The sequence below is a fragment of the Eurypyga helias genome, unplaced genomic scaffold (genome assembly GCF_000690775.1).
Source record: "Eurypyga helias isolate BGI_N326 unplaced genomic scaffold, ASM69077v1 scaffold9066, whole genome shotgun sequence".
Classification (NCBI taxonomy): domain Eukaryota; kingdom Metazoa; phylum Chordata; class Aves; order Eurypygiformes; family Eurypygidae; genus Eurypyga; species Eurypyga helias.
Genome location: NW_010258537.1, coordinates 1 through 26,583, shown reverse-complemented (window position 1 = coordinate 26,583; position 26,583 = coordinate 1). Strand labels below are relative to the sequence as shown.

At 44.8% G+C, this 26,583-nt stretch overlaps 1 protein-coding gene across 1 annotated transcript; it reads left to right on the top strand.

Moving 5' to 3' along the window:
- Positions 1–20,589: 20,589 nt before the first annotated feature.
- Positions 20,590–26,237, top strand: LOC104511666 (interleukin-1 receptor type 2-like; the record flags this gene model as incomplete). The annotated part of the gene is made up of 5 exons (XM_010154380.1): positions 20,590–20,615; positions 22,337–22,467; positions 22,575–22,833; positions 24,451–24,625; positions 26,063–26,237. Coding segments are annotated over exons 1-5 (766 nt in total), but the record flags the coding sequence as incomplete, so codon positions are not given.
- Positions 26,238–26,583: the final 346 nt, after the last annotated feature.

Genomic DNA, 26,583 nt, shown 5'->3' with positions numbered 1-26,583 from the left:
GGTATCAGAGACAGGCATAAAAGGAGAATAAATTATTTCAGGGCATAAAGAATCAGTTATGGGTAATTAAGCTGCAATTATCATTACTGTGCTGCTATGATAGGTTTTTTTAAACTAATTTTTTCTAAAATGGAATAACGCAAGTTAAGCATGGATTCATCCGTTATCTGCCGTTCAGATAAAAACATTTTTCTAGTGCTTTTGAAAACGTGCCAGTGGGACAGGTCTCAAGTTTTACCCTGGTGAAGACACCAGGGATTATTTCGCGTCACACAGCCATTGGGTGGCCTCGTTCAAGCTCGCGTTCAGCGAAGGGCATAAACCCGTGCCTACTGCCGATCGCGTAAGCCAGCGATCAGGTTCAGCGGTCCCTCCCGTGCTTAACCTGAGGCGATTTGGTGGGTTGGTAATCCAGGGCTCTAGTTCGGAGCGAGGATGGCACGGCTTAGAGCGGCCAACAGCGTTTTTGATCCAGTCCCCGGTGCTGAGATGGCTGAACCCAGAAATGGGCTGCTGTGGAAGTTTCCGTGTAGCTACTGAGGCGATTGTTGTCACCTGGCCTTAGCAGGGCCCTTACAAAATGCGCCAGGTGAGCGGCAGATCCGCAAGCAGGGGCCATGTGTGAAGGGCCGGTAGTTCTGCTTGGGCAATCAGAGACCTGGATGGCAGCGGCATTACAAATGCCGAGCCGGAAGGGCAGCGGGCCACCTTCTCTCCAACTGAAGAGGCACTGAGGAGGTTGCAGCTGGCGAGCAACTCCTTACCGGTAGCGGCATTCGAACTCGGATGGCAACACGGCACTCAGACAGAGGTTACCCTCGCCTGTGCTGCATGGTAACATGCACGAAGGAGCGAGGAGCTCCCTGGTGCAGGGCTTGTCACCCGTTGCGTGCGTCTGGGTACTGCCTTGCATAACTTACCCGCTCGATGCTGTAATACAAACCTCTAGAAAAAGGTTTTTTTTTTTTAAAACGCTGAAAAATCGGAAAATACCAGGGTTTAATATTCCTGACTTAACCCAGACACCTCTTGCGACTGCTCAGCATTTAATTACATTTATAGACTTTTCTGGAAGTGCCATACGCGCTCTACAACAGATGGTCCTCATGGGAGGGATAAGTGTTCAAAAACTCTCTTCATCCTCATTAATTAGTTTGGAGCCTTATGTATGTCTTACTTGGTGTCATCCAAAGCGCTCGTTTTCTCATAAATGATATCAACTTAGTATGGTTTGCAAATACTAATGAACCTCTCTACATTCCTGTAAAGTTAGGGAGGGTTATCATTTGAAGCTTTTTTTTTCTCCATTATCCTAATTTAAAATAAGGAACAAAAGGTTGGATTTTCTTATGGAAGAGAAATTAAAAAGCATTTTGTTTCAGAAAAATCGAAGTGAAACACTGCAGTATTTTGTCAAAACTTATTTCTTCACTCTTAACTGTAATATTTTGCTTGCTATAATAATGACCAGGATATCATGTTAACTGTAATTTGAATTTCAAAGGTATTTTCATGTTGCTCCCTACATCCATCATCCCTATATAAGATGCTTTTTGAATGGACAACTTTTATCATGGTCCAGCTCACAAAGTTTGTCTCTGAAGGAAATGTGATATATCAAGTTGCATTTAAGTTTTTAAGAGGTTGGGTATACCTATGAAAAGCCATGTGCTGGGTGAGAGAAGGTGCTGATAGGTAAATGCATGGCATTGTTATGGCATTTAAATGTTATAAATGTTATGGCATTGATTAAGTATTTCAGAGTGTATCAATTAAAGAAAATATTCTGGATGTCCCATCCCTGGAAGTGTTCAAGGCCAGGCTGGATGAGGCTCTGAGCAACCTGGTCTAGTGGAAGGTGTCCCTGCCCATGGCAGGGGGGTTGGAACTAGATGGTCTTTAAGGTGCCTTCCAACCCAAACCAGTCTGTGATTCTGTCCCAGTCAAACTGATGTCAGACAAAATTTACCTCTCGCCTTCCTTGATAAGTGTACATGTATTTTACAAGACCAGCATTTTTTTTCCTGTGGGAAGTATCAGTTAAACAGAAAAGATTGAGATGGAAATGCATAGCCCCCTGTGATTTTTTATATGTGAAGCACTGAAGCGGTGTTTTGCCCAGTTGGCCAGTTCTCTGTCGTAAGCTGCCCCATGCCTCACTGCGTGCCCCAGGTGAGAAGCCCCTCATTGCCTTCAGGTCACGGCACCCACGGGTCTCAGACATAGACTCGTTGGCAAACAAGTGCTGGGTGCACACACTTCGGGTAGGTGCCTGCGATGGGCTTTGTTAGAAAAACTGAGATTTGGGGGAGGGAACCACCAGCAACCCAGAGACTCCGCCAAGCACGGAAACCCTTTCAGGTATGCTAAACACGAATGAAGAACATGTCCTTTGAGTTCAGCAGCCATGTCCCCAGCTCCCTGAGAGAAGAGAGAGCTTGGGGTAGATGGAAAGGAAGTGAGCTGGTTGTTTCCTAAGGAATAGCATGTGTCCAGTAGAACAAAGAGAGGTTTAGGCTGAAAAGGAGGAAAACAGGTGGTTGTGCTGTGCTATAAAACCAGTACATGCAATGGGGTCCTGCTTTCTGGTGCCTGTTTCTCAAGCTTGTCTTTGGAAGATGGTTTATTCACTGCCGTTAAACACGTCTTCTGCCCAAAAGCACAAGGCGCATACCTTGGTCTTTCTTTGGTGAAGACAGTGCAAAGTAGGTTTTTCCACAAACTCTGGAGGCTTTTAAAGAGCGATTCACCACATCACTGGTGACGTGGGAGGTGGGCACAGCCCCTCACACCACAGCATGCAGGCAAAAGGAGCTGATCCCCTTGTGCTCCTTTTTGCATGCATGCAAGAGTCTACAAATGACCCAGGGCGTTACTCAGCACCGTTGCTCACGCTTTCACAGACAATGTCTCACAACCGTGTTTTGTAACTGGGATCGATCCAATCTATTGATCGCCTGGGATCAGTTTGCAGCTGAGATTCATTGCAGCAGAATATTTGTTCCTAAAAGATGAGTCAGAGCGGAGGGTCTAGAGAGCAACTAACAGTTCAGATGTTCCCTTATGGGTTTTTTCCCCGGTCAGAAATACTGCCTGGGAGTGAAATCTGTGAATCTGGTTTCTGCAGGAACTTGGATGGAGCATAAACCAGAAGAAATTTGGAAATTTCTGCCCCTCTCCAAAGTCAAGCGTGCTCCAGGTACCTAAGGACAAGGAAAGTTAGCCCAGGTGAACTGTGAGCAAATGGGCAATGAAGAGCTGCCTTCCCCTGGTAGGAGGTGGTGAGCTCCCTCTTCTGCTCCCTTATTTTTATGCACCCCCTGACCACCATACACCCAGGGATCACACCACAGCTACTCCCAAACCCGTCTGTGAGTTCCTGTATGCACCAAGGCAAGTTCCAATGGCCCCCACAAACATCCCTATGCCTGGGATCTGCTCCTGCAGGACAGACAAACCTCCTTCACCAGACCCTTTGGAGCCACTGCTGGTGGTGGACTGTGGCCGGCCCTCTTCATGGGCAGGGGTGAAGTGCTCTTAGACACGTGTGTTTCGATGGTCTCCTTACGTGGGACTGCCGCAATGGGTGAGGATCTGCTTTTGCCGCTTAGTGCCCCGGGGACCTGACGGGCTGGCTGTAGCGTGCTGTGCCTGTTCCTCCTGGCAGCTCCGCCACAGAGAGTGGCAGGAGAAGAGCAAGAGGTCAAACAAATGAACAAAGTGAAGTCGTTGATCTCTTTTTGCCCCAGTTCTATAAATAGAACCAACCCTTTTGGTTTCAGTTTTACTTGTAGTCATGGAGGGCATCGTGTTCTCATTCCCGTTGCTGTGCCCCAGAGTCAAAGGATGCAGCGTCTGGGGGAGCTGGAGAGGCTTCACACCTGGTGCTGCACGCTGGGGCTTGCCAAGCTGGGTGCCACCAGCCAGGGGGAAGCTCCCTCCAGCAAATCCCACTGCTCTGTGAGACCTGTGGTTCAGCATTATCCAACACTGGATGCACCTGCTGCAGGAGAAGCAGCTTTCTTCCCTCTGGCAACCAAGCCTTTGGGGTTTGCAGGACCTCTTAACTTCTCAGAAGTTTCAGGAACTTGTATTTTTGCAGCGGCTATAAATTCAGTTTTTTGGAGAAGTGTTATTGATCCCTTTCTCTGCTCCCCTTTTTCTGCTGTCTGTCCTTCCTTCCTTTCTTAAGTAGCTATCATACTTCTGTTTCTGCCCAAAGCAATGCTTGTCTTGTGATTTCATGGGTTGAAGCAGCACACTGGAGATTTTTTTTGCAGCGGATGCAGCTATTGCTACGTCTAGTTGCAAAGGTGCAACTCAGTGGTACTGAGACTTCCTTTCTCCACTGCAGTGTGTAACTATGCATGTATCCCACTGCAATCTGTCCCAAGATGGGCAGACACTCTAGCTTTTAATCAAACAGCTTTGGGCTAATATGGAAATCTGTGCAAATAATAGAGTGTTTGCACGAAGGGATAAAGCTGCAGAAGAGGTTTTCAGCAGGCCAGATCCAAATCTTGCTTCTAAATTGGCCATCTGTTTGCAAAATGTAGATCAGCAAATGCTATAATTTCACGTACGTGACTTGGTTTCAAGTTGACTGTGGTAACTCTGAGGATTGACTAATGAAGTTTTGTAATAGCCGTCTTCACTACTTGCTCTGGAAAGTGTTGTCTTGTACTGACATTTCTCAAACACCAAATGTAAAGGCCTAGAAGTTCCTTTTGGATTTGAAATATGGTGCTATTAAGCAAGCCCATTTTGCAAGTTCTAATCTCACTCCAGGAAACACCATTCTTGTGAAGAGGTGACCATCAGAAAAGTGCATCCAGTTTCCTTCCAGAAAGATCTGGGCTGAGCTTGTATATCTCGGCACGGATGCTCAGTGCCTGCTGGCATGCAGGATAGGTTCTCGTGGGAGTTTTGTTCAGTGATAATAGATCGGGAGATGCTGAAAAATCTGAAGTTTGCAGAGGCAGTAAATATTTTTGGAGGTTGTAATGGGTCAGAGATAAAAAACTAATGTGTGTCTTTGTCAAGTGAATAACATTGATGATAAATACTTCTAATCACGATGCATAAATTCTGCTTCTTGCAGTATCTTGACCACTCTGCATGCTGCAAATATTTCACTTTTTTTTCTCTTTTTTTTTTTTTTTTTTTTTTTTTTTACGAGCACATTAAAGTAGCCAACTTCAAGCCACAGCCTAGAGAGGTTCACATCTCAGGGAAAGATGGTTTCGTTGCTATTGCATAGTCAGAGTTTTCACACAGGCCCTGGAGACAGTTTTGTTACTGCTGTGTATGGTGTTCATAGCATGCAGGTATGAAGAGGCTGTGGATCTCATCTTGGAAGGTTTTAATGATGACTGTATTTATTCTCAGATTCATAAGATTTTAACATTTAAACCTACTCTGAAAAGGCCTCCAAGTAAAACAAAATTTCATTTACCCACTGTTAAAAATCAGTTCAATATGTTCTAGCTCTTGGGACTTCTGCTGTGGTTTTCCTAAAGTAGGGAGGCTTTTCTTGGAAGGACCTTTGGGCAGCTGTACCGCTGCTTTGATGATTAGTTCAGGTAAACTCCTAGTTACGGATAGCAGGGAAGAATATTTTCCAGTAGAAATACAGTGCATTTTAAATGTACAGTCTTAGCCCCTTAGATGGAATGTAGTCATCTCCTTACTATATCTTTTTAAGATATCTGTATTATGGCAGAAAGTTGCAAGAGAGCGAGCTGTTAACCATGTATATTCACCTATGGCACCATGTTATTTTCCCCTTGATACTTGTCTGAGATTGGTGGGACAACACTGCCTGCAGAACCTGGTGGGGAACAGCCTCTAGAAGAGACATCAAGTAAGCCTGGAGACATCCTCTTCTCCTTTAGATTCTACTCTCTGTCCCTTCAGGGAAAAAAACAAACAAACAAACAAACAAAAAAAACCCCACCAAAATCCCCAAAGGTTTTGTCTAAATGCTGTCATTTAAACGTGTTAGGAACACATTTCAATGGCTTCATCTGTTAAGAGATTAAAATTCTCACTTCACTACACTGAAAAGTTTGTCTACTTCAGCTGAGTATGGTTTGAGTGTCAGATCCACCCAGTTTGGAATGGCATAGTGCCTGATTTTAGAATCATAGAATCTTTTACGTTGGAAAAGACCTTTAAGATCATCAAGTCCAACCGTTGACCCAACACTGCAAAGTCCACCATTAAACCGTGTCCCTAAATACTACATCTACATGTCTTTCAAATCCCTTCAGGGATGGTGACTCCACCACTTCCCTGGGCAGCCCGTTCCAATACCTCACACCCCTTTTGTTAAAGAAACTTTTCCTAATATCCAGTCTAAACCGCCTCTGGCACAACTTGAGGCTGCTACCTCTCATCCTATCACTTGTCGCTTGGGAGAAGAGACCAACCCCCACCTCTCTGCACCCTCCTTTCAGGCAGCTGTAGAGAGCGATCAGGTCTCCCCTCAGTCTCCTCCAGGCTGAACATGCCCAGTTCCCCCAGTCGCTTCTGACAGGACTTGTGCTCCAGACCCTTCCCCAGCTCCGTTGCCCTTCTCCGAACACGCTCCAGCACCTCAATGTCTTTCTTGCAGTAAGGGGCCCAAAACTGAACACAAGATTCAAGGTGCGGCCTCACCAGTGCCCAGTACAGGGGGACAGTCACTTCCCTGGTCCTGCTGGCTGCACTGTTCCTGATGCAGGCCAGGATGCCCTTGGCCACCTGGGCACACTGCTGGCTCATATTCAACCGGCTGTCGACCAACATCCCCAGGACATTTTCCGCTGGGCAGCTTTCCAGCCACTTGTCCCCAAGCCTGTACCATTGTGTAGGGTTGTTGTGGCCCAAGTGCAGGACCTGGCACTTGGCCTTGTTGAACCTCCTACAGCTGGCCTTGGCCCATGGATCCAGCCTGTCCAGATCCCTCTGCAGAGCCTTCCTACACTCAGGCAGGTCAACACCCCCACACAGCTTGGTGTTATCTGCAGACTTATGAGGGTGCACTCGATCCCCTCATCCAGGTCACTGATAAAGATATTAGACAGAACTGGCCCCAGTACTGAGCCCTGGGGAACACCGCTTGTGTCCTGTCACCAGCTGGATTTAACTCCGTTCACCACCACTCTTTGGGCCCAGCCATCCAGCCAGTGTTTTACCCAGCAAAGAGGAGAGCAGGCAAGCGCTTGACGTATTGACTTGATGTGCTGTTCACAACGTACTACGGCACCCAAACACTGGCTGACACTTTCTGCTTTCAGCAGAATGCACTGGTAGTTGAATTTCTCCATAATTTGAAACAGATGGCTTGTAGCCCATTTTGCTATCATTTACCAGAGTGGTCCCCATGAGCTACAATAATCTTGTGTTTTATTCTCTGCTAAGTCTCTGATACCCAGGTGTAGAAACTAGTATGTCTGTTATTACGAGTAGTGTAAAAATGTGAGTGTATAATTTCACAAGTTAATCTTAAATTAGCACAAGCGTAAACGTCAGTAGCTTTTCACATAGATAAATTTCACTTTTATTTTGCTTTACTTTTTATATTTTTTTTTTATTGCAAGAAAATTGATATTAAGCTTCCTTATGACGTATAAAAGGTTTTGCAGGGAAATGAAAATACTGCCTGAATAAACCCTGTCTAGAGACCTTGGCTATTCCTCATGAGAGGACGTGTCTGAGCTGTTTAGGCTGCACAACGACAGCTGGACTTGAGCAAACCTGTTTGGCCATGGTTGACTGAGGTTTCCACCTTTGCTGACGCAGTGCTGAGACAGGTAGTCCCGAGACAGTGTCTGATTCAGATTTTGTCAGTCCCCAGGTTTGAGGTTGTTCAGGCCAAATGTTTCAGTTTGGGTCAGCTCTATTTAACCTTTCTGCGTAAGGTTGTGCGAGTATGTGGATATATGGGTGGATGTATCTTCCCCCTCAAGTCTGTGCTGTGGTGTGTTGGGACTTAAATGGGTGGACTGAAACTTACTTATTTCATCACTGTTGGGAATTATTTTTAAAAAGTAATGTATTTGAGACATATTTAAAGAAACGATGGCATCCTTGAAGTGAACAGTCTGTGATATGTGAGAGGAGGGAACAAGCAGCTAAAACCAGAGCTATTTAAGTTTGCAGTGTAAAAGTGCCATTGTGCACAGACAGATGGGTACCAGCTGTCTTTTTGGTAGATACAGAGATATACTGTATGAACTGAGGAAGAAAAATGTACTTTAACTGGAGAACACTTTAGAATAAAAACAATCTGTAAAAACCTTAATGAAACCTAGAATTTTTTTTTTTTCTGAACTAAGTAGGACCATATTTGATGTAAATTATATTTTTTTCTTTAATATTCGAAGGGGGAAATATTTCAAGTTGTTTCAGTTTCTAATGCTGCTGAAAAACCTCTGGATACACGAGAAAATGAATATTTATTGTGTATCACAGATGGGGAAGGGAACTGTTATTTTTGGAGCCAGGCAAAAATGATACATGGCTTCTTTTTGTTGAAATGTTGATTAAATCTTGCACAAAAAGAAAACTGGCAGCGGACCAAAAAAAGTGCAAAACCACCCATTAGAAAATATTAATTTTGCATCACGTATTGAAACTTGACAAAGTGGAGAGAACAGTCCACTATCAAAGCCACGAAGAAATGGAAGAAGAGTGAAGAGCCCAGGCTGAAAGCAGAGGTGAGTGAAATACCGATGTGACAAATCGCACTGTGTGTCCACTTCTGCAGCTGCCTGCCATGCTGTACGGGCGTTCCTAACACGGTTAGATTTGGATGGATGCACAGCCACTGATTCAACATTCATAACCTTACCAGCAGCAATCATTATAGGATAATATATTCCTTCAACTCCAGCTGCTGGAAGGAAATTTCATACAGGAAACTTGCTGTATAATTTTTGTAAAAAACCCCAATTCTCCCTTGATACCATGTTATGTTATATGTTATGTTACGTTATGTTATATGTTATGTTATGTTATGTTATGTTATGTTATGTTATGTTATGTTATGTTATGTCATGTCATGTCATGTCATGTCATGTCATGTTATGTTATGTTATGTTATGTTACATTATGTTGTGTGTTATGTCATGCTACCACCCAGCCTAGCTAACAAGAGCTCTGGGTCATATTTAGGGCAATATTGACGTGCCTGTCACCCACATTAACTGCCAGGCCATGGCTCTCAGTACCTTTGTGTAGAGGGCAGTGAGGACTGAGACCGTCTAAAGGAAACACTTCCCACATCCAATAAAATTGGAGAAATGTAGCTTGGAAGCATCCTACAACGTGGAACAAATTCCTTGTCTTATTTTTTAGGAGAAAAACCATGCAGGTAATGTTAGTCAGATGTCCTGCAGATCATCACAGTTAGTAATTTGAGCCAAGATTCCCAAATTCCTATATCCTAGTGACCGCAGAAAAAATTCAAGATATACATCAATAGGCCACATTGAACTTCAAGACACAAGTGATTATAATGGCTGTTTGGCTTGGTATCTTCCTGGATATATTTCCAGAAGCTAGTTGTTCACGGGTGCTTTCCTCCCATCTCGTTCCCCAGCACTGCCGACTTGCTCTGGTCGAAAACCGGACCGGTTCAGCCAGGGTGAGATTTTTGTTGTCAAGTGAGCAGCCAACTTATCAAAATCAAATCTGTAAAGAGGAAGCAAGTTGAAGCCTCTCCATGTGTGGCAATCCTTCCGGAACAGGGCAGGCGACACGCAATCTGGGACGGCCCCCGGGGGCAGCAGATCAATGAATGCTTGCACGGAGATGTTGCCTAAGTAAACACAGTCACAGGGCCTTATTTCACAAGCGTGTCTTCCTATTACTTGAGTAGTAATAGGATGCTTTTTGCACAGTGAACTCTGGGTACCTTACGGCTACCTCGCAGCTAGCTTGCTCCCCTAGAAAACCTGACATCTGCAACTGCATGAGCCAGAGGGCAAAGCGTGAGGGTCGGCATGAAACGGATGCAAGGGCTGAACTGTTTTCGGACATGAGGTTGCCCTCAGGGCAATATCTACATTTTCAGCTCCACGTTTGTGCTGGAGCTCCATATGGTTGCGTGAGTGCTGCACGTACAGTACATTCTGTTCTGCAATCGGTGTCCATAGGTTGCATTTCGCTGTGTCCCACATGAACACAGATTGCCGATAAGTGCTGTGGGTTCCAGCCAGCTGTCCCATCAAGCATTGCCCCAGCGCTGTCCCGGATGTTTTCAGGAAACCTGTGCCCTAACTCACACTGCCCTAGAAAGAAGAGGACAACTTAGGCCCACCGGTGACATTTCTGCAACTCCACTGCTCCTGCAAATGGGTGCCTTTTAAAAACTCTTCCTCCTAGCATGGAGAAAGCCTTGATGTACTTTGTGGTCTTTGCAGTCAGGCATATAAACAGGGGGCTGGCGATGAGCTGCATCTGGGGGCTGTGAGAAAGATGTAAGCAATCAGCTAGTCCTACCTCTGGACATGGGTCAACCAAAGGCAGGCACAGGGCTGCAGTACTGAGGGTCGGAGGGATGGGATGGCAGGGAAAGACCTCTATTGCATCAAAAGCCACTTGCCTTGGGCTGTTGAAAGAGTTTGCTGCAGTGGCCTGTCAATGTGAGAACTCCTGCATGTTGACTTGGCTCTTTGCAAATCTGCTGTCCGTTGGCCTGTAACCCACTTGGTAGGTGATGATGATGCATGACAGGGGAATGTGCAATGCCACCATGAAGCGCCTTTGCCCAGCACTAACTGGCAAACAGGAAGTTTGTTCGTGACTAGGCACGGATGGACTTCTGGGGCTGCACAGTGCTGGATTCAACCGGTAGGAAGAGAATAAAGGGCACCACAAAAACCAGTGTGACAGAACTTTTAAAGCTCATGTTGTGCATACGGGTGGTTCTGTTTGTCCTACGTCAAGCTGGGTGTAAAATTACAATATGTACACACATGGGTAGCAAGAATGACAGAGGACCCAGAGCTGTGTCCCCTGCAGCAAGGTCAGACACTTCATGCACAGAGAGGAGTTGGCAGTTGGAGGATAAATTTGGGGCTAGAGACTGGAGGTATTCCAGATTCCTGGAAGCCAGGTGGTGTCAGGATCAATCCTTTCTGGAGGCTCTGAAAGACCTTAACTGCTGGTTGCCAGAAAATTCAAGGGGGAAAAGTCACACTTATACGTGCCATGTTCTTTCATCTCCGTAAACATGGGTTGCAGGTTACTGTCAAGACCAGGTACGAGGCTGTGTGTACGTTCAGACTGTGGCTGCTCTGATGTTCTTATGGTTTCAGATTCCCCAGTTGTCCTGGCTATTTCGCTGTGATGCTGCAAGCCCCAGTATCCAACTGTTGGATGGCCTATGAAAGGTCACAGCATCTTTGGAAGATCTGGAGAGGTTTTCCACCACTTTGCTCATTAAGAAATTTTTTCCCATACATATATGTGTATTTTTCTCCTCACATCCTGAAGCTTCAGAATGCCTTTTGTTCTTGGCTTACAAAGCCTTTTACTAGCAGAAGAGTTAACTACTTCCTGAGTAAGCTGCAGTGTGCACGTAGGTGTAGCTGTAGTGTGTACATAGGTGTATATGTGCACACAATGAAGCATGCATTTTGCAGGACAGAAACGTAAAGAGAGGGTCTTGTGATCAAGACTGAACATTGCTGAGAAACATCTTCATATCATGAGAGCTGCCGGCTGTGATGTGGGCAGCCTTCATGAATGAACCAGGTATGTGGCTGAGGTCTCTCTACAGTAGTGCAAAGGATATAGTTGAACCCTTTATGGTAACAACAGCCTCTCCTGCATTTGTGCCACTCTGCACTGTCTTACGTGTCATGGCCTTACTTCTGCTCCTGACCTACCTTTTACTGTAGCTGTATCAGTAGGTAATTTACCTCTGTACAAAATAAAGCTTCTTTAAATAGCAAAGGATAATAAAGTCCCCCATCTAAATATGTCATCTTGTTATAGCAGCCTGGGCATGACTCATAAGGGTGCTGGGAGGACAGAGGTCTGCAGGGAGGTGAGGGTTGTGGAGGAGAGCAGGTTAAGAGATGGACAAGACCATGTGTCAGAGGCACAGCACAACTTGGCTCAGGGCGCAGAAGATCCACTTTGCTGCAGGTAAACTTGTCCCTTGTCCAGAGATCTGTTTCTGAAAGGGGATTGATAATGTGCATAAAAATATTACAGGGTTTGCAACCCCCCCCTAATTTTGTCTACTGACCATGAAACAGCTCAACTCAAAGCAACTTGAATTTACCCATGACAGATCCTGAGTCAGGCATAAGCCTTGCTGAAAGCACAGCCTCTTTAGTTCATTATTCCTCCTGTGCACCTACTTCTGCTGAAAACCCCTCTTACCAAAACACAAAAGTTGGCAGACTAGCAGAATCCTTTCCTCAAGGTGCTGTTTCTTCATCTTCTCAGAAAGTGCAGCCTCAAGGAACAGTTCTGCGAGACACTTTTCTTCATTACAACATTGCAAGGTTTTGAAATGCTCAAATAAGTAGAATGCTAAAACCAGTGGCTGCTTAAGTTGTTAAGAAAACACTGCCCATCTCCATTTGGCAGACTGCAGTGCCAGAAAAATTCCAGACCTTTCCTCTGATCCACCAAGTCTTCAGAAATGATAATTTGATGATTTGAGATATACTAGAAAAATCATCATCTTCTATTACAGCAGCGATTCTGGAAAGTGAAGAAGTAAATTTGTCCCAAGACAAGGAGACAAGTGGTCTGAGCAAGCTCTGGAGGGTGGCATCCTATTTCTGATGGCTCCGCGAATGCCTAGCTGCAGGGACCCTGCAAGAGGCTGTCAGCCTCTAATAAACACGGCATCACCAGGCAAGTCATTAAATGGATTTTGACCTAAAATGACGCAGCCCTGCTGCTACTGAATTTTTTAATGGTGTAGAACAGTAAATGCTTTTTAATGTAATCCTCGGGATCTCATTATACATGTAAACTTCACTAAGATGCTATTTGCTGGGTTATTAATAAGTAAACTTTTTTCTTCTGGCTGGTGTTTTGATGTAAAATAGTTCTAAGTTTCTGCAAACATTTGCCAGTTCACACTGAACACTTTTGGCCAGATTGCTCCGGTGTCCCCTGGCAAGCACAGCCAGCATCCCATAGCAGTTTTACTTTGCATGTGGCCATTGAAAAAGAGACAGCAGAGCATGAACAGAAAATCTGTAGGACTCTCATTTCCATACTTCTTTCGGGGACTTTTGCAATTGGAATACAGCCCTTTCCTCTCAGCAGGTGGCAGCCTCTATATTTCTCCATGTATGGATATGTATACACCTCTCATTGTTTTCAGTTTTCTCTTTGTTTCAATCTATGTATCGAAAGAGGGAGTTTCTAATGATTCTAAAAATTACCATTGGAGCGCCAAGGAGTATGTGCCTTCTTACTCATCTCTTCTCTCCAGGATTTTTCTTGGATATTGTAAAATTCAGCAAAAGACCCTGTGAGTTCTGCATGGGACATGTAATTACAACCTTCTCATCTCAGACCAGTTTCATCAACACGTCACGTAACAGGCAGCAGCTGTGAACCGCTGTGGAGCAGCGAGATACCCTACTGCTGAGGGCCACCTCTTTGCCACGCAGAGCTGGCCCGTTGCACCAAGGGAGCCAACGATCGTTAAAGGTTCCAAACAGTGCTGCCACATCATTATGGTATGAAATGGTTAAATTCAGTTCCCCATTATTTCTCTTGTTCCCGTAACTATGGTATCAAGCCAAGGGCCATATCAATTATTCATACATCCTGCCAAAACCACTCTCCCTGGGAAGCCTATTCACAAGAACTTGTACATTCATCAAAATAGTGAGTTGTAAAGGTCCTGAGATCTTTCAGCTTTCCGTGAAGACAAGGAGAATGGCTCAGCACTTATGAGAAGGTCAGGTTTGATGAGCTGTCCTTAAAGTAAGTGCAGGGCTCTTCTGGGTCCTCAGTGAAATAAAGGCCCCTGAGAGAACAGATCATGGAAGCTACAGCCAGAAGGACCAACAGGGATCCCAGTTTTGTTGGGAAGGAAGCGCTCAATCCAGGGATGTTTTGAAGCAAAAGACTACCACTTTCTTGCAATGTTTCATTAAAGTTACCCACATTTTTCTGTAAACAGTAAACCCTCATGTGGGGTTCTCCCTACTTCCAATTAACTAAGTCTGAATGAATGGTCTTCCAGCTTGTGATTAAGGAAAATTTGGATAGCAAAGCAATACTGTTGTTAAAATCCCTTTTTTTGCTTTTCAAAATAGAAGAGATAGCAATGATTTAAAGAAATAGCATTAAATATTACCTTGACTTCCCATCATGTGCAAAATCCTCCCAAAGTCCAGTGCCAAAAACCGGTTACTGAAACAATGAGTTCCCTTTTCAGCTGGTACAGAACATCATGTTCTGGAGAGGGACTTAGCTCAGTGCCTTTGTAGGTGAACATCCTCCCAAGATCAGTTTTGTTGTCCTCTGTGTATTTGTGCTCCTGTTATGTGGTCAGCCATTAGGAATATAACAGAACCCTCCAAGCTCAGCCGGCGGCAACTGGTTTTATTCTTAAAATTGTGTTCATTAACCTGATTGAATGGTACAAAATCTTTCTGCAGTGTTTCACAGTGTATGTGCACCAATTGAACAGATAAATAGAAGGTGAAAAGAAAGACTAAGCCTACATAATCTTTATTGCAAGCAAATGTGATCTTGCAGCCTCATTTTATGCTCTTGCATTTCTTCTTTAGGAGGACGAGTGATGTTGGGATTGGGTCTTTTTCTTCTGAACTTACTTGATTTCTCCTAATTCCTGTTTTCAAATACATCGGTTTTTATCCCCATTGAGGAACAGTATCTGTTGCATCTGTTTATTTTTTATACATTTATTTGTAACCCCCTCTTCTACTGTATGACTGATCCAGAAGAAGTCTATCTTGTCCCATTTTTCCTTAAGCAGCTCTTGATGCCAGTCAGAATTGCTGGCCATCGTGACACTAAACACAGGACAAGTAAGAATGCCAATCACATCTGAAACTTGATGTCCTCATTTCTACCATACGCACTTTCATACGTTTTGCTCTGCTCTCTCCAACCCAGCCCCCCACAACTCCTGGGATAATGAATTACAGACGGAGGTAGCAGAGTAGGAAAGAAATACCCTGGGTAACTCGCTCCACTGCATGTACTTCATACTCCAGCTTCTTAAAACAAGTGTGTGAAATGTACTTGTGTGTCGAAGGACAGTAAAACTAAGGTAAACGAGAAGATTTACTGCCTGCATTAAATGAATGACCTCATCTTCTTGGTGAAACAAAGATTTCATTCAGGAACATGCAATAAAAAACGACAGGTTAATATTGCCCTCCCAGTACACCCACAGTAACGTATGATCCATACCAGCTCAATTTTTCCCTAATCATAGGACATATACATCACTGTTTTCCATAGCTATAAAGTTACTTTTTACCAATTAAATTTAAGTTCAGCTAACAAAAAGGCAATCATGAAGAAAAATATTTGTCATCTGTTTTTCTCTTTGCTTCTGGAATTCTCTGTTTGCTGGCTTGGCTGCTTAAAACAATCACCATAAATGATTTAGAAATCTTATGTTGTCTCTCTTGTTCTGGCTCGTGTAACTCTATATGAGTTCATGCTCCTCAGCTGGACGCAATTCCTCCCTGTCTACTGTTACTGTGAGCTTTTTGTAACCACTGCTGTGTTTTTAAGTCCCTCTACACTTCCCGCATGCAAGACCACAGAGCACATTATGTTGCTTCCTATATGAAAAGACTGACCTTGATTGCAAGCAAACACTGTCATTTTGGAAGTGGAGGGGGCAGAGGGAAAAGCAGCTACTCAGCAATCTCAGGTTTGTGTTTTTCTAGCATGTCCCAAGTGCCCCTACTGACTCACTGCCTGCGGTCTGAGGAGATAGCGTAGCTGTGGGAAATGTCTGCTGGGTGTTCTCCTCAGCATCCCCAGCCACTTGCCAGCCCCACCGGCCAGCCCAGGCACTGTGAGTGACCGTGGCGGTGCTGCAGCTTTGCCTAAAGCCCTGCACCGAGGCACGGCAGGTAATGCAAGCTGTGGGCTCCCTCCATCCGAGCAGTGGGGATGGCTGGTGGCCTGGGGAAGCGCTCAAGCTGAGCGGCAAGCCGTGGTCCACCTGCCTTGTCAGACACCGTCTGCAGACCTGCAAAGCAGTACACATGCGCCCGTGCTTGCATTTCAGCAGCCATCCTGCTGATTCCACTTGCGGCATGTCATTATCAGCATCTGAGGCTTTACATGGGTGAAGCCACTGTTTGACACACCATAAACAAAATTCAGCATATCGACACGTAATTTTATCCATGGAAGAAGGAAGGGCAGTAAGAGATACATTTTTTTTCACTTTTATTTTCACTTTAGAGAGGCGTTCAGATGTGATGATGGTAAGACTGTCAGTGTTTAGCAACTTAGATCACCCCCTCCAGTTCTGCATGTAGGGACAGAGATAGCACTTTACAACGTTCAACAAGCTCAGCTTTGCACCAGTCCTTCACGGCTTGTCCACACCGCATCATATGTCACGTGGGCTGTGCCAAAGGATAGGTTTCCCCCTTAAATAAAAAGCCAGCAAACCCCACTTTTTTAGAATTAATGTCTATTTCGCCGGCCCGTGGTGGCGTGTCTGTGCACGGACAATGAATCTGCTGCTGGCAGCCTGTGTGCAGCACTAGTGAGCAAGAAAAAAGACCTCCCGGTGTCCCAGGCAGGTGTGGCAAACAGGGGTGTGATGTTTACCACAATGACCGATGCAGGGAGAGTCTCTTTGGTAAACCCAAACGTCATTTGTGGTGAGGGCAGGTGAAGTACTTTCTGTTGCCTGAAGTACTTCTTGGCCTCGCTGCTGCTGGCTCTGGGCCTTTCTAGCCATTACTTTGTCCCTTGTAGCTACTTGACTCCTGCAAGGAGGGATTCCTCCCTCCACCTCCTTCCAGTGCTTGACAGTGTACTTATTCTTCACAGCCTGCCTGGTTTCTTTTTCAGGGAAAGGGTCTGTGGAAATCGCAGGCGCATATAGCAGGGATGCAATCTGCAACCAAGCTGTCGCTGCTCTGGCCAAACAAGCACTCCTTCATGACATGTCTCTGGCCCATCTCCTCCTGTTTGTCCCAGTCAGTCATATACAACTGGTGTATGACAGCACTTATTTCTCTGGATAAGCGTGCAAATTCCTGTATTCTTGGCATCTGTTGTGCACTGGTCTAATTCCTCTGTTTAGTCTTTCTCTTTCTGTCCCATGTATTTGGTGATTCTCATGGTTGGATAGCTTCTTTTCTTCCCTCTCCATTTCTGTTCTCCCCAAGAGCCCATTTGGGAACTGTGCACAGGGACATTATAAATTATTAAAACCAGATTTTTCCATATGAATAAGCCCAAGAACATGTGCTGGTGCAACAGTTGTGGTTTGCTTTGCATTTGCTTGCCAGTCAGCTTTCAACATTCAGTATTTCTTAATGCTTCACCACCTTATTCTTATATGAACCAGAGAAATTTTCTCATATTTTTAATTGCATGAAGCTGGCTCAGCCAAACTGAATAACAGAATAAATAGCAAAGTCCATGTGAGTGCAGTTCCTGAATGCCAAGCACCATCAGCCACAGACCCACATGGTTGGGCTCCTCCAGGACAGACAGCAGAACCTGGGAGTCACTAGAAAAAGCTGGCACCTTCACTGTCCCTTATAGAAATGGTCTTATTCCCACTCCATGATGCCTGAACTTCCATTTCCCCTTTCATGGACTAAGGAAACAGAGACATACCTTGCTTGTGGACGCCTTTTGAAAGCCTCAGTTGCAAGGAACTACCAGAACACTAAATATTACTTGAGATTTTGGCTACTTTATTGGGATATTCTAGGAGAGCAAAATCCACCCAAATGTGGCAAGGCAACTGCGTGTAGCTGTGGTGCGGGAAATAGTGATGTAGTGAGATGAGCAACGAGTGAGACATATGGGGAATAGCCTGGTCTTCAAGTTAGGAATTTCACAGCTATACTCCATCATCTTGAGCTGTATAAATGAATCATCAGCCCAGTGAAACCACAGAATGACACCAGCTTCCCTAAAAGAATCTTTCTCTATATATATAGCTGCTAGACTTGCATATCCCTGTTTATAAATACTGACCACAAAGTGACATGGCCTTCTCAGCAGACAGGTCCTAAAAAAATACTTGCTTTATCTTTCATTTCTTCCCGAGTTATTTTAAGCCAGACTTTTGCACCATATTATTTTAACTTGAAATCCTGGTGCTGGTGCAGCTGATCTGGTCTGGGTAAAAAGACATCCAGGACAGAGGTCTCCTGAAGAGAGTTGATCCTTGTTAGGTGTATCTGAGGACATCATGCTCTCTGGGAACTGCACTGGTTTTAGCTGAGATTTCTAAGGCAGGACAGCATATGTTACTGCACTATAAACTCACTCTGAATCCTTTAGCCTGCTCCACCTGTATGTTCCAAGGAGCTGTGTTTTCGGAGAGTCTGGATTTGTCAAGTGAGATGAAATTCGGTCACTGGTGGTGTGTGGAGATGAGAAACCCAAAGCCTTCCCTTGCAGGGGAAAGGCAGGCAGAGTGGGCAATTACCATGTGCTGGTGGGCAATTACAAGTTGACCAATTAGCATCCGTGTACTTGCAAGCAAGCCCAAGGATGTGCTACACTTGGCAAACTGGTCATGGTGTGAGGTGGGAGCAGAGGACATGAAGTGGGGAAGGAAAGGTCTGGAGTGTGGCCATGAGGGGAGAGCTGAAGGGGTGGCAGTGGAAGGAGCTGTGCGTGTGTGTGCACTAAGGTCATGGGGCACAAACCTCCAGGAAAGCAAGTGATGCTAGTTCTGCTGCTCATGCAACAGCTCACTGTTGGATGGCTGTACTCAGTGGATGCAAGGAACGCAGCTGGTAGGTACAATCATTTCAAAGACATCAAACCTCATTTCCTGCAGTTTTGCTCATTTTGAGTCTGGTAAATGTCTGGATTATTTTCTGGGAACTTGCTTGGGTCTTGTGACCAGGGTTACCATCAGAGACTCCCACCTCTATTGCATAAGTCACACATATAGTGGTCGCCTGAACTTGGACTGAACATCAGGTCACCCAAAGTGGCAGTCCTTCTGTCTGGTTGTCATACTGCCAAAGGAAGGACCGAAATAATTTTATAAGTCATGAGGTTGGATTCTCAAAATAAAGTGCAGGAGCTCCAGAAAGCAAGACCAGTGGTTTCACAGCCCAAAGGTGGGAGTTTTGCATCAATGGCGATGAGTTCTTTCTTTTCACTGAGAAGATGGAGCACCACAGGGCAGTAGATAATTTTAGTTGCATTACCAGCCTTTCAGGTTCACGGGTAAATGCGCTGCTTAAAGAAGACGAGGCAGCTGTGTGTGGGGTTGATAGCTATAGGAACCCTTGCAATGACTGTGTTGATCAGGATATAGAAACCATTACAGATTGAAGTAGGGGACTTCCTGATTTTTTTTTGTTTGTTTGCTTTTGTTTATTTACTGAAGTTGCCATAATGTAGTGGATATTGCCTGCACAAAAGAATAAGTGCAACCCAAGCATATGACACATCCCCAAAGCTTGCATACATTAATAGATGTCATCATCTGTATGTTTCTTCTCTCCATAGTAGATGGCAGAAAGGCCTCAAAACCTGATAATTTTTCATCTCTTAAACAATATCCTGACATCTCCAGTATAACTGAGGCTGATATTAGTTAAAGAGAGAGTTCATGAATTACGTTAGGGTTAAATAAAAAATGGTTCTTACGTGCTTACGGCGATAAACAGCTATGTTGTTTTTATTACTCAGTCATTATTAGGTTAGTGAGAGCACCACAAAGCCTGAGCCTTAGGTTAGGATCCCAGCAACTCCAGACCAGGGCTGCTCAGCTGAGGTTTACGAAGTCCAGGGAGGGTACATTGCCAGAGTTCATAACCCATTTATTACCCCTGCTGTTCATGAGACTGGATGTCATCATCTGCTTATATCTGTTCTCTGTACTCCGTTGCAAAGAGACCCTTAATGGAAGCTGTGACATTAAGATGGATGTTACGGAAGGAAACGGGAATCAACCCATTTGTGATTCACAAGTGATCTGGAAAATCACAACAGATTTATGTTGCCCATTAAAAACTTGCTAAACCACATTATGTGAAGACTGCAATTATCTAGCTGCTGACTGTGCTGCAGGACACCTTTTGCTACCCATGAGAATTTTTACTTTGAGATAGAGTGGGAAATAGTCATATGAGGACACGAGTGTACGCGAACTACTCTTCGTCAGAAAAAGGGAAAATTAGTCATATATTTAGCAGTCACTTCCCCTTTTTTTGGGAAATACAAACACATATTTTCTCTCTCTCCCTCACTCTACGGAAGGAAAGAAAGGTGGGTCTAAACTGGCGCTTGGCTCTGACACAAATCTGATTGGGCAATGAGAGACAAATTTCCTCTGTGTGTTGGGCTACACCCTATATAAGGTTCTCACTAACAATTGTCAGTTTTATATCTTTTCATGAGACGCTAATGGCTGAAAGACTGCAGAAGCATAGGTAAGTGAATTTGATTGAAATTTGGGAATGAAAAACTCCCCTAAGAATCCCCCTCATATTGTGTAAGGCTTATGGAGATTTCTAGACACTAAACCAAAAGGAATGGAAAGCTCTAAACAAAATAACCAAATATTTTCATCAGGCAAAGGATCTAACGAGAGAGAAACTCCCTCGTTACAGGTTATTATATGTGCACCATGGGGCTTGCTAACACCTCAGGCAAGGCCAAGAGCTCCTGCTGCAGGTGTAGCTGAGAGGGTCTACAGCTCCATGCCAATGCCCTGGAAACCCTCTCAGATCTAGCGGTACAGGAGATGACCCATGGTTATGAAACAGTATTATTGAGCAAGAGGTCGGCTTTGTGGTGTTGTAGAGATGGCAATAAGCTGGAATTTAGAGTCAAACTGTCAGATGTCAGATAAATGGTGCTGCTAGAATAGGGAGAAATTTGGATTAAAACCGCATATATAAAAATAAGCATGATGAGCATATGTATTAAAACCGCATTATAAATATGAGCATGATGGGGTACACAGAAGATACCTGAAGGTGAGTATCTATGAATATGACTGTGTTGTATTGGTAGAAATAAGCTTCTGCTTTTGGATTTAATTTGAAATAGTTTTCCGGTCGTTTAATATTCATCATATGGGACATTCACAGTGTTAGGCTAATGTTAAATGCGTGCAATTTACATTTCTGTATATAAAATGGAAATAGTAAGTATCAAATGTATATGTGTACTGTTTTGCACATAAACACCTTACATACAGCATAAAACGGTGCCTACGTGTAGCATGTTTTCTGTATTTTTGCCTGCGGTATGCTGAGATAACACGTAATCAGTCAGCTGAGCAGCAGCAGCAGCAGAAACCTGGTGGCAGAGCAGAAAGCAGTCGGTGGTGCACGGAGAAGCTGCTTTGCCCACGCTGCACCAATACAGAGGACAAGTAATGAATGACTTGACAGTGGACAGTTTTGTTTTCCCTTAGTGGCCCCGTACCTGATTTTTAGGACAGGTTGTTCAAGGTTTCCCCAATATTTTTTTAGAGCACGTGGTAATAGCGTCCACACTGAAAACTCACTGTCCAACAGCAAGATGGGTGCACATACTGCGGGCGTCAAGTGTTTTTGTCCCAGGAGCAATGTTTGTTGGAGACTGTGAAACCTTGGCTCTGGCTGTAGCAGGAAGTTTGCCTGTAGCCTGATCTACGTTAGCTGTTGCCATAGTGGGGAAGATAGAGCGACTCAGGATTTAATGAGGGCCATACCACCTTGGGAGAAACCTGAAGTGACTGCTGAAGAGGGCTAAAGTCTCCTCTGCTGCACCTTTGCTCCTGTGTTCACCCAAGCTACTACGCCACAGCTAACTCGAACCGGTCGATCCGTGCCTCAGTCACATCCTATTGCAAAATAAGCAGAGCTAGATTTTTCCACCCGTAGCTCTTGCACTGAAAAGCCTTGGGGACAGCAGCATCTTGTGGTATGTTGTCAGCATCTCCTGGAGTGAATGTGAAGGGACAGAAATTATGGGCTTGTGCTACTCCAGATGCTCTTGCTCCAGAAGTCCACCCCCGTAAACTAGGGATGAAGAAGCCTTTCTGCTCACTCAGGGTGAACCAAAGCTACCAGGTCACTTCCTGAGAAAAGAGAAGTTAACTCTTAAGTTAACGCCAAGTATTTTCTTTGTGTCCTCTGTCATGTACTAAATTTCTCTGTAGATTTCAAGACACTTCCCCTCCGTCTTCTCCTTCCGATTTCCTCTGGGAAAAAATGTGTGGGCTCTTCTTTGTCCTGGTGACGTTCACAGCAGGTGCCTCTGCTTTCCGACTCCAGCAAGTCAAAAGCACAGGTAATGGCATGCTTTTTATTTTCTTTTTTTATATATTCTGTCTCCCTCTCCCTTCTTTTTAATGTGCCTGGCTGACAGTAATGTAAAAATATCTCTGATTTATGTAGAAAAGTGCCCAGATCACACCGTGTATTTCAAACCCTACTATGAATTGCATGGAGAACCTGTGGTTCTGAAATGCCCTTCCCCCAGATACAAACATCTGGATTTTTCTGCCTTGACTCCTAATATCACATGGTATAAAAACGGTTCAAAAACCATGATATCAGGAGGAGATGAAGATCCAAGAATATGGGCAAAAGGAGATGCACTCTGGTTTTTACCAGCAGTGCTAGAAGACTCAGGAGTATATATCTGCACCAGAAGGTGGGTTTTTAAAAGAAAATCCAGTGCACTAACAAGACAACTATGTCTAAAATACATTAGCTTGATTCCAAACTCTGGTTATGTTCAGAGCATGTCTGGATAAGATTATTTACTTGCTGACTTTATTAGGGAAAAAATGAGGCAAGTCACAACTCTTAAATACTCTGTGTGTCTCCTATTGATATATATACTGAAATTTGAATAAATTGTGACACGGTATTGCCACTCTGGTTACAATCTCACAAGGAAATAACTTACATGAGAGCTTGCTCCAGCTTATGTGCAAGCCAGTCAGGGTTGTGGCGTGCAGGGACACGCTGCAGACAGGGGATTCTGCAAAATGCAACCCTCGTGTTACAGCTCCAAAGTAGCAAATAACTTCGTTTGCTCTTCAAGTCGTGTTACGCGGCATATAGCAAGACTCTAGAGTGGCTTCCCTCTTCCTTATTCCTGGTCTTTACTTTTCTTCTGCTTCATATGTTAAGCCAGAATTTGATTGTCTTGGTGTTGCTGGAAGATCTATCACAAAAGCCGATGTGTATTTTCGAGGCTGGTACTCGACCTGTGATAACTGCAGTGGGTTGAGACTTGAGCCATTGTTTGTTTCAGCCTTACTGGTCAGGTTTTTTTCTGAGTATTTGGCAGTCCATCTTAAGTTTCAAAAGAGGTACCAGGATCTGGATTTGTGGAGGAACCCATTAAGGCCTGACATCCAGAAGGTGTCCTGGGTCCTTGTCCCCTGCCAGCTCCTCCTTCCAGTGAGCCTCCCAGTACACCCCTGGCAGCTGGCACCTTGCTCTGGGATCTACAGTGAAAAACACCTGTTCATCCCTGGAGCTGCCTGTGTAGAGCAGTTTCGTGTCTTCAGCGGGATTGTGGTGGTGGAGCAGAAGTGAGGACATCAGTAGTGAAGCCAGAATAACAAAAGCTTGCAAATATTGTTCTAGAGCACAGAGTGAGCCTGAGACCATGAAGGGTGTTCTTTAATCCCCTTTCTTGACTAATTCCTCAACCTATAACACTGTGACAGGGTTACTGACAGATAGGGTAAAATGCTCTGAAACCTGTTTGAAAAGGATATGCAAGAGATGAGTACATAGCTTCATCATAACATTATCATAGAATCACAGAATGGTTTGGGTTGGAAGGGACCTTTAAAGCTCACCTAGTCCACTCCCATTGCAGCTAGCAGGGACACCTTCCACTAGACCAGGTTGCTCAAAGCCTCATCCAGCCTGGCCTTGAACACTTCCAGGGATGGGGCATCCACAGCTCCTCTGGGCAACCTGTTCCAGTGTTTCACCTCCCTCATCATAAAAAATTTCTTCCTTCTGTTTGGTCTGCATCTACCTGCTTTTAGTTTAAAACCATTAAGCAAATTTGGTGCACAAATAAGAAAACAAAAATCTGAAACTTGAAGCAGATGTGTCAGCAACATGGTTAGATTGTGCCAAAGAAGCAGTACCAGTGATTTTCCATGATCCCTCCTGGTGTGATATCAGTCATGGCCTCCTAGAAAATGCTTAGGAAGGAAATGAAGCCAGGAGGAAATGAAGCGTGTCATTTGAGTTCCCCTTGACCCTGGTGGGTGCTCACCTCTCCCCATTCTGTCTGCAGGAACTCCTCCTACTGTGCTGAGGTCTCCATCCACCTCACGGTCATGGAGAAAACAGCTGCTCGGGAGATTGCTTATCTCCAGGTCCTCTTCGCTTTCACCTCTGGAAAGATTGTTTGCCCTGAGCTGTGGGACTTCGAACCAAATAGGACAAGCCTGGACCTGAAGTGGTACAAGGTAGAATTTTCAGCTGCTCTGTGCAAATCCCAATCCCAACCCTTTTGTAAAGATACACATCTCCACTTTCTGTTCCTCCTGAACATCATGTTGGTAAAGCCATGAGCATTTTAACATTACAGCATAACATACTGGGAATTCTGGGGCAGATGTATATGTTGTTAAGAAAAGTACTCTGGAGTGGGCCTAGCACAGGATGAAGTGCTCCACATGCTATATGCTCTCACAGGCAGTGTTACTATTTTTAAGGCTGGATTACCTACCCGTGACTGCAGGGTTTGCCACTGCAGATTAGGCCCTTCTCTTTGGTGCTGTGCTTCTTTTTATGGCCCCACTAGTGAATCCCATAAAGTAGGACCTCCCAGTGATGCTGCCCTCCTGTGAGCTGTTCAGATGGGATAGCTTTCATTAATCATCAGCTGGAATACAGCATTTGAAAGCACCAAATCAATCACAGAAAGCTTATAGTGGTCTCTTGCCTAACCTGCCAGTCCATAGTTTTTCAAGTAGGCAAGCCTGGTTTTGTCTGTAAGGTCACTGAGCCATCCTCAGCTATCCAAAGCTGTACTGGACAACATGAGATTCTATTTATGTTTCCCTAAGACCTTGGCTTATCTTTTATTTACACTCCCACTGTGGTCGTATGCTGTGCCTTGTGCAGCTGTCGTTCGTAGCACAGAGTACCTGGGCTGGCTTCATACAGCAGTGCCCGTGTCATGATTGGTACCATACCAGCAAAATATCCCCGCTCGGGTTTCCCTTCACGAGCAGGGAATAACCCCCTCATCTAAGTAAAAACCCCCACCCGCTTCATGCTACAATTGTCAGAAAGAACCAGGAGGAGCTTCATGGAGAAGGAACGTCACTGCTCCTGGCAGGGCTCCCACCAAGGTATGAACAGAGCACTAGTGATACAGAGCAGGAGTATCACTTCATGAGATCATGTGGTGAGGAATAGTTTTGTGAAAACCTGCATGATTACTAAAATGTATTTGTCTTCCAAGAATGCCTTAGAATATTACTCCCAGGAGGTCATGTATGGAGAGTTGTAGCCTTGTGAAAACCCTCATAGTTACTGAAAGAGTTCTGTTTTAGAAGAATGCTGTAGATGATTACACTTAAGAGGACTCAGGAAAGAGACTATTATATCTTTTCCATCTCAAAATGTGCGCTTTATTGAAAAGCTATTCATACACGTTATTGATAGATCAAGATAGTGATTCTTCACACTTCCTGTAGTGCCTCAGAGCTCTTTAGAGACAGACACGTGCTTGGAGACCTTGCCCTTTGGTGGGAAAGTGAGCCTGCTCAGATTTCATAGTGATGAGTGAACTTTTGATAGCAGAGAGACAAGGATAAGTAATTTTGTCTGGGAGTTTCAGAGGGCGTAGCCACCCCTATCTGATCCATAATGCCAGCTGCTGTCCTTTCTTCCAGGATGCTCTGCCTTTGGAAGGTGATGATGAAAAATTCATAATTCTGAAAGGCTCGACTTCTCTGATCGTGACTTCTGTGCTGCCAACAGATGCTGGCTATTACACCTGCAAGATGGCATTTCCACACGAAGGTGTAACGTTTGAAATCACCAGGACAATTCAAATGAAGACCGTTGGTAAATACTGACCCCTTAAAACACGACAGCACTTAAGAAAATCTCATGTTAATGAAACTCGGGATAAGACCTCGTACTCGGCCTCCCGGCACAGACAAGGCAAGGGGGACGCCACGGGTGCTCGCTTTGGCGCTTCCCACAGCATCCCGGCAGCATCCTGGCTGGCGGGAGGCACGACTCCAAGCTCCAAGCGCCTGCGGTTGTTAAACCCAATAATCTGTGTCTCGGGGGTGTCGCTGCAAGTGACTTCGGAGGGATTAGGAAATAAAACACCTCTTACTGGCTCGGGATGGGGGAAAGCCGCGATTTCGCAAAGGGGTGGAACCGGCCGGCCGGGGGGGGCGGG